Genomic DNA, 8,600 nt, shown 5'->3' with positions numbered 1-8,600 from the left:
CTCTAACATCTGCTTCTGTCTTGCCTGAGTTTAACCTGTTATGGGGAAGCTTAATGCATACCCCAGCCACACCCAATCATCTAGGACCCTGCAGGAGCTCAGGATCTAGGAGATAGCCTGTCACACACAGAGAGGTTGAGTGATTTGGTCAGAGCCACACAGCATCCAGGTATCCATATTGGATTTTCCCTACATTCTTGGGCGGGAGCCGGTCTGGGCTGAGAAAGGGAGGGCCCTTCCCCGCTGCGAGAGACAGAGGCCATTGTGTGTGATGAAACCCAAACCCGGCCCCCTTCCGAAGGGAAGTGGGGTCAGTGGAGGGAGGGGCTGGGGGTGGGGGGATGGCCTCCCTGCCCCCCTCACCCCGGGATCTAGCACGTGCTCCCAACGCAGCCACATCTGGATTCCAGCTGGCAGCTCCAGGGAGGAGGGGGAAGCAGCGGCCCCAGGAACTTGCCATCAAAGGCAAGGAAGAGCCTGGCGGGGCGAGGACACAAAGGCCAGGGCCGCCTCCAGCCCCAGGCCAAGGGTGCCGGGAGCAGGGCACCGTCCGTGAGCCCAGTTCCAGTCCTCGGCCACGCTGCCAGCAGATGGGAGACTGAAACGGGAGACTGGGCTCATGTTTCGCCCAGAAGGAGACGGGTGGATCTCCTGCAGCCACAGTGCACTGCAGAACTGCTCTTGGAAGCCGGGTCTCCGTGGCCGCAAGTCCAGGGCTGGGCTCAGCCTTGGGGCAAGAGGTCCCGCGGTGTTCCCATGGGGGACCCCGTTCTGCCCTCTTTTCACGAATCATCTCATTCCACCTCATCTCATTCAGCTTCTCGGGCCTGCCTGATGTGTCTCCCCCAGAAAGCTGCCCCACCTCATGGAACAGCCCAGAAGAAATACCACCCCCCTCCCCAGCAGACTCATTTCCCCCTCAGAAAACCATCGACGCTCAGGCCAGAAAAAAGGTTTATTGTGCTGGTTTGCTATATCTCAGCACCTAAAAAATTGTGCAGAGGTTGGGGGGAGCCCAGACGGAGGGATGAGGAAGTGGACCACCACCCACCCAGAGCCTCCCCGAATCAGGACGGAGCTCAGGCTCCCTTGTCGAAGGCTAAAGAATTCTGTGAGCTCAGGCTACCAGACACGCATGTAAGCAAAGGGTCGGGGGCTAGGGCCCCCCTGCTCCAGGCTGGGTGTTAGAAACCCTTCCCTACCCCCTCAGAATCCCTCCAGAGTGGGACCCCCTTCACACACAGCCCCCACCCAGCTTCTGGATGGCTTTGGGGGCCTGACAAGAAAGGTTCAATTCATTCACCCCATGCCTGTAGCAGTAACGGGAGGAGAAATTCGTCCCCAGGCAGAGATGCTTGGCAGAACTTGAGCGGGCCTGAGCCCCCGGACCCCACAACCCTAACCCCAGAGCAACCACAAACTGGGGGGGCACCTTCAGGAACATTTGGGGCAGTAATTTCCAGAGTGTGCTCTGCAAGATTTTATTCCGTAGCTGTAAAAAAAAAAAAAAAACAAAAACAAGCAAAACCAGATTCCACAGGGGCTTCTACTGGAGTATTTGCAGAGCCCTGGGGTGCTCTAAGGGGGCATTGCAGGGAGCGGAGAGGCAGTGTCTCCTCAACTCACTGGCCCCCAAAATCCTTTTTCACAGAGTAGCTCGGGGAACCCAGCCTTGGACATGCTGACGTAGGGACCCATCATGATGTGTGCACTGGCCTCTCGGAAGCTTCCTGACTCCCCAGACCCACTTCTGCAGTAGCTCTAACTGCTCCCGCCCGGGGGGCGGGGGGTGAGGGTTGGGGGGGGGCGCCTCGGCAGGTCCCAGTCACCCTCATCCCAAACTCCTAGTTACTCTGACTTTTCTTCCCTACCTCCATGGAAAAGCGGCAATGCTGGCACCATCCCGGGGGACCTGTGGCATATGTTTGCCCAAATGACAGGGCTAATTTCGTGGGATATAGTATCATGAATACAGTGGGGATCCTTCCCATCCCCCCCCCCAGAGACGTTGTGTTTGGGGCCACAGGGGCAAATGGTCCTGGAACCCGGGGAGATTCCTGGGGTACGCTGGAGACCAGCATCTCTGCCTGCAGCAGGGGGTGGCCAAGGAGGGGTTGTCGGGGAGCGGTAAGGGCCAAGGGCCCTTCCACACCCATGGAGGTGACCACGAGGGGTCCGACAGTCAGGGCCAGCAGCCCCAGAGGCCTGTTAGACCTTGGGGACGACACTGCAAGCACAGGGGCTCTCAGGGGGACCAGTGGCTCCCCTGGCTTCCTGGGCTAACGAAGGAGCCACTTCCGGCTCGCCTTGGCCTTGGCCGGCCTCCAGGGCCCCCTCCGCCACCGCCGTGCCCGGCTCCTCCAGCACCCCTGGTTTCTCCGCCGGGCTCCCACGTCCCTGGGCCTCCTGGTCCGCCTCCCGGCCGCCGCTCTCCTCTCCCTCCGACTTGCCCTCCATCCTGCCTCCATCTCCGCTGCCCGGGGCAGCTCTGGCGGGGGACTTGAGGTTCTGGGTGGCAGCGAGGATGTCAGCCTGGAGCTGCTGGGAAGAATCCAGGGCCTCCTCGGGCCGGCCGTCGGGAGCCCGGTCGGGGACCTCACTGAAGGCCCGGGGCCCCCCGGCCCGGTCACTCTGGTCCACGTACTTCTTCTTGGGGAAAGACGAGGGGTAATAAGCTGAGGCCTTGTGCTTCTGGCGGGTGATGAGCGCAGCACAGACAATGAACATCAGCAGGAACGCCAGGGAGCCCACCACGGCGATGAGCATCACGTACTGGCGGAAGAAGTCCACGATCCCGTCCAGGAAGTTGGTGGGGGGCTTGGGGCCTGCCAGGGGCGTGGGCTGGGGCCCCACCGATGTGGGGCTGAGGGCCGGGGTCCGGGGCGGCGGGAGGCTTGGGGAGGACGCCGATGAGCCCTCGGCCTCCCCGCTGCCCCCTGTGTCCTCCAGGAAGGCAGCCTGCAGGGCCACGGAGTAGGCCACCGCGGGCAGGGCCCTGAGGAGTAGCAGCAGAGATACCACCAGCCTGGGCACCAGCACCAACACCATCTCGTCCCAGACCTGTAGGGCAGTGAGGCAGGAAAGAGGTCGGGGTGGAACTCCGGGGCCCCGGGGGACGCAGAGCGTATTCCAGCGGGTCTCTTCCCTTGCCCACCACACAACGGGCCCCGTTCGTTCACGCATGGGGTTCTTGTCTGCCCCTCCACTTCATCCTGAGCCCCTGGAGGGACCCCCCCATGAGGAACCCCACTTCACCCCGAAGTCCTAGAGGGCAAGGACTGATTCTTATTTACCTCGGCACCCTCGGGGTTTCATACCATGTCTGGTATACGGTAAGTGCTCCATAAATGCATCTTGACTGACTTGGCTGAATTAATAATAACTTACCCTTTCATCGCTTACCACGTGCCAGGTACTATTCTGAGTTTCTTACGTAGAATGTCATGGAATCCTGAGACCCACCCAATGGGGGAGGTACGGTTATTATCCCCAGGTTCCAGGTATGGAAACTGAGGCTCAGAGGAGTGAAGTCACTGTCAGGCAAGAGCGGGGGTTTGGAGCTAGGCACAGAGGGAGAAATGGTTGGGTCGGGCCGGGAGAAAGTAAGAAATGGAGCAACGGAGGGAGCTGACCCCTCCTTTTCCAGGGAACCCTCCCCAACAGCTGGCCCTTCCTTGGTTCCAGTCCCCTTCTCCGGGATACTCAGAGGTTTTGAAGCTTCCAGACTCCCTGAGCTCCGCAGAGGGCCTGGATTCCAGGAGCCGTGGCTAACCCTCACCTCAAGGCGCAAAGCAGGGCCTGCAGGGGCTGGGGAGAACCCGCGCGCCGGAGACGAAGCTGGAGCCCGAGTCCTACGGCCACCACTAAATGGGAACCAGATGAACCCCGCCCCTCTCTCCCTCCCCCCGCTGGAAGGCTGCTCCCGACATGAACCCCCAGACCCCATCTGGCCCAGACAGCCAGGCTGACTAATACATTCCGCATGGTCCAGGTTTGCGGAGGACGCCAGCTCCTAAAACACGGGCTCTCCCCGCCAGCCCGAGGGAGGCTGGGCCCTCAGACAAACCCAGGAGCCCCTCTCTCTGCACCCTCGTGGGCTGTCTGTCCCTGAGAACCCCCTCCTGACCCGGGCGGGGCTCGAAGCGCCGGGACAGAAAAGCCTTGGGATCCCCGGTCTGACACCCTCTCTCAGGGGACCGAGATGGGGGACAGGGGCCCGGAGGTGAGGGGCAGGCCGAAGGCCACAGAGCGAGGTCCTGGGCTGGAGGCAGAGGTCAGGTTCCCAACACCTGGGCTGTGTGTCCCCTTGGGTGCCCAGTCCTCAAGGCCTGCTTCCTAAAAGGGCTGGCAGTCCCGGCCTCAGGGGTCACCGTGAGGATTTGGGGAGTGAGGTAGTTATGATGTCAGGACGTTGAGTGGCTTCTTCCAACTGACCTGAGGCCTCCCAATTAAGTAGCACTAATTGAAATTAATTGTACTGACATCAGTTTGGACAAATGGGCTCCGATGACCAAGAAAACCCAAGGGTAATTCCAGGACACAAAAAGAGGCAGAACTACTCAGAGTTTCGGTTTAAATGGTGGGGGGGCTGATGATCCTGTGCTTTCATCACGGGGGAAGCCCCCACCCCCTTTGCCGGGGCTCAACCCTAGAGCAGCCCTAGAGCTCCACCCTAGAGTTCAACGCTGTTGAGGGGCTAGAGGTCCCCAGACGGACTGTGACTTGCCCAAGGACACACAGATGGTACCTGTCGGAGCTGGGATTTGAACCTTTGTCTGGGTGAGTCTGAGAATCCACATGCTCACACCACACACACGTACATACATACGTACACACACTCACACACCACACACACACACCACACACACACACACCATACATGCATATGCACACACTCACACATGATACACACACAAACACGACACATACACATACTCTTCTACTACACATGCACATACCCACATTCACACATATACGTCCCACACACATGCACACACAGACACACACACACACCCTGCACACGCGCTCTCATGTGACCCCGGGGCCGGCCCCCAAATGAGCTGACACCCCTGGACGACACCACGCATGAGCTGGAAGAGGGGGGCCTTCCCGGAACCTCACATCGAACGTGTTAGCAAAGGTCCCTGCAGACGGCTTTGATCTTCAGGGTCTTAGTCCGCCGGTCACCTCCCTGCCCTCCTGCAAGTCAAGCCTGAGAGAGACTTCTGGTGGTGGCAGCCGAGGCTTCTCCCCACAGAGGGCGGCTATGAGCGGCCCCGGGGGCTCCAGCTGGGTCCCGCTCCGCGGGCAGCTCCCTCTGGGCCTCACTGTCCCCGTCTGTAAGTCGGGGGGTCGGCGGGGAACTGACCACAGAGCCACACGGCCCGGGAGGAGACAACGTGCAGAAAGCGTCTGGCACAGGGTAGCTGCGCACCCAGGAAAGGCCGGGGCTCGAGAGCAGCCCCATTCCGACCCCAGCAGAGCCCGGGACGAACCCCGTCCTCCCACCAGGTGGGCGGATGGTTACCTTCACCCAGTGTGTAGACCAGCTCATCACCACCCCCTCGGGCAGTGAGCAAGCTCTTCACCCTGCTGAGTGAGAGCTCAGCTCCGGCCCCCCAGGAATCCAGGATGCGGGCACGTGTGTGTGCAGACACACACACACACAGACACACACACACGCGACAATGAGCCGGACGGAGGGAAGAGCCCCCTTCTCCCCGGAGCCTTGGGGTCAGGGACAGAGGGTAAGGAAGGAGGCCACACAAAGGATTGCTGGCTCTTAGAGGCCAAGACCCCGACTCTCAGGTCCCCCACACACCTCAGCCTGGCTCCCCAGGAAAGGAGCAGGCGAAGCGTCGGGGGTCGGCTGGGCCTCAAAGGCAATGGCTGTGTGGCCCTGCATGATCTGCATGATGAGCCCCTGCCCTCTGTGGGCCTCAGTCTCCCCTCTGTACAGTGGGCACGCTGGCCTGGACAGCCCCGAAGTGATCAGTCTGCCCATCAGCTGTCCCCACCGCCCTCCGGGAGACGGTCAGTCTCGCTTCCCGGGCCCTAATGTTTTCCAGGGCTCAGAAACTCACAGGCCACTGGGACCTGGGGTCAGGCCAACCCCTCTCGTTGTAGCCAAGAGGAAACTCAGGCCCGATACTGGGAATGGCCAGCCCAGGGTCCCACAACCAGGAGAGAGCAGGTTGGAATAACCCCCGGGGGAAGTCACCGCCCAGCTCCGTGTCCTGGGGTCGGGCACATCACCTCTGTGAGCCTCGGCTTCCCCATCTGTGCAATAGGGCTAAGGGCCACCTCCCTGGACTATTGTTAGGACAAGAAACAGCAGTGCCAGATGAGGAGGAGGTATCACTTCGTGGGCCCCACAGGATTGTGCGGGACCCACAGCTTGGAGCTGGGCCTCCCTCTAGAGCCCATCTCACTCGGGGTTTGTGGTTTTAAAGGTGATGATGCAGATGATGCAAATCCACCCCTAGGGTCTCGGGACCGAGGCTGAGGGGCCAGAGCCACTGCCCCACCCCCACTGGGAGACTGGTGGCCAGAGGGGGAGGGGCAGCCCACGAAAACCTGGCTTCAATTAGTGGCTTTTGGGGGAGGAGGGTCTGGCTGAAGCACTACCCCCCCTGCCCCGGGGCAGCCAAGGACAGGGACTTGGGCCCCTTGGAAGGGAGGCGGGGAGAGGGCAGGGGAGTCCTGAGGCTCAAAATATACACCCACACAAAGCAGCAGCAGCATGGACACACAATATACAGACACACAACACAGACACACTAACCTGTATCCCAACACACACACACACACACACACACACACACACACACACACACAGCAACAGGGACCCAGAAGGCCCAGACACCCCAGAAAGCCTGCACAGCCCAGCAGCACGGACACACAGAGGGCGCACAACAGACCCACAGCGGGCTGATTCTCTGGCCACGCGGGCCCACAGACACAACCCCCTGACACACACTCGGTCCCCCACCAACCACAGACGGGGCGGGGAGGGGGAACACCCCGGGCCACGCGACCCTCCCCACTGACCCTGGGACAACCACCCTGGTGCTCACTTTGCGAGAACACATCCTCTCCCGTCAGGCCACAGCTGCACACGCACTCACACACACACACACACGCACACGCACACGCACGGGCCGGCCCCGCACGACGGACACAGAGAAGGTGCACACGCATTCCGCCGCCCGAACCCTCAGCGCAGATCCTAAGCGCGCGCACACACAGCATCCGACACACGCTCAGAAGGCACAGAACTTAGAGATGGCCCCCAAAGGGCTTGCGGCAGGCCCCCAGTCCCTAAAGCCCAAGCGCCCCCAGGCTCCCCGGGGCAGAGGGGCGGCCGGGACTCACCAGTCCGTCCGTCTGTCCGCACGCAGGCCTGGGTGCTCCCGCCAGGTGAAGCGACGGGGAGTGCCAGTTGCCTCTGCTCCGGGCCGGCGCCCCCGCCCCCCCCCCCCCCCCCCGCCGGACCCCGCCCCCCGCCTCCCGCCTCCCGCCCCTCGGGCTGCAGCCGGGCCAGCTTGATTCCATTAAGCGGGTTTGGGGTGGGGACAGGGGAGGGGCGGGGCTGCGCTCGGCCACACACACGATCCCCCCCCCTGCTCCCAGCTCCCACTCCCGCAGGCGCCCCTCCAGCTCTGCGGAACGCCAGATGGGGCACTTCCTCCCCGACCCGGGGTCCCCAGCGCTGGCCCCTGCGGACAGACAGACGGGGCTGTCCTGCAGCGCCCCGCCCCCCCAGAACAGCGAGCTGGGGGCCTGCCTCCCTTCCGAAGGGGCCGAGGTCGGGGAGTTTGGGGGCGGGGGGAGGCCTAGGAAGTGAGCAGGAAAATCCCCCCCGGCCCCGGTTCCAGCTGTGACTCAGGTTTTCCAGAGGCTGGGGTGCAGGGTGAGAGCGGAGTGTATTTCAGGGAGAGCGTGAGCAGCGGCGGGCCGGAGGGTCCGGGCCTGCAGCCGGGAGCGGAGCTCAGGCGCCCGCTGTCCCGCCCTGGTCGGGCTCTTCCCTTGTCCCGGCCTCAGTTAGCTCATTTGCCAGGGTGCGCAGGAAGCTTTCTGGGCTCCCTCTGGCTCTGACACTCTAACATCCGTGGCCTGACCTGGGACCCCAAATGGAGTAGCCAGAGCAGGAGTCGGTGGGGGGGGGCATTTCACAGGTGGGCAAAGTGAGGCAGGGTGTAGTCAAGTGGCTCAAGCAGGAAGCTGGGGCAAGCCAGTAGTAGCCCCTGGAACTGGGATCTCCAGCTGACCTGAAGACTCCAGTGGGTCAGCGGCCCTTTGCATTCATTCATTCACGCGCCCCTTCATTCGTTCATTCAGCACGTGCTTAGTGAACATCTGTAGTGTGCCAGGCACCGTGCCAGTCAGCTTTACAGAGGCAAATCAGACACAACCCAGCCCCCGAGGAGCTCTCACGCAGAAAGGGGTCCATAGCAGGAGAGCGGTCAGGCCAAGGGCTCAGGGAACCCCAGAGCAGGCAGAGGTCCCTAGAGGAAGAGGCAGGGAAGTTATCCTGGAGGACATGGCTGTGAGTGAGCAGAGTCTGAACAAGAGACTCGGGAGAGGCATCCCGGATGGAA

At 62.0% G+C, this 8,600-nt stretch overlaps 1 protein-coding gene across 1 annotated transcript; it reads right to left on the bottom strand.

Annotated features, from left to right (window-relative positions):
• Positions 1-943: 943 nt before the first annotated feature.
• On the bottom strand, positions 944-7,481 carry TMEM119 (transmembrane protein 119). Its single transcript, XM_073880947.1, has 2 exons — positions 7,375-7,481; positions 944-3,060 (listed from the first exon to the last, which is right to left on the bottom strand). The coding sequence occupies exon 2, from the start codon at positions 3,046-3,048 to the stop codon at positions 2,209-2,211; it is 840 nt and encodes a 279-aa protein (XP_073737048.1). The 5' UTR covers positions 3,049-3,060; positions 7,375-7,481; the 3' UTR covers positions 944-2,208.
• Between the last annotated feature and the right edge of the window lie 1,119 nt (positions 7,482-8,600).

Source organism: Callorhinus ursinus, unplaced genomic scaffold (assembly GCF_003265705.2).
Source record: "Callorhinus ursinus isolate GAN/ISIS: 27379988/994484 unplaced genomic scaffold, GSC_fseal_2.0 scaffold41, whole genome shotgun sequence".
In the NCBI taxonomy this organism is placed as follows: Eukaryota; Metazoa; Chordata; class Mammalia; order Carnivora; family Otariidae; genus Callorhinus; species Callorhinus ursinus.
Note: the sequence above shows the minus strand (reverse complement) of the source record. Positions and strands in the feature narration are given on the sequence as shown.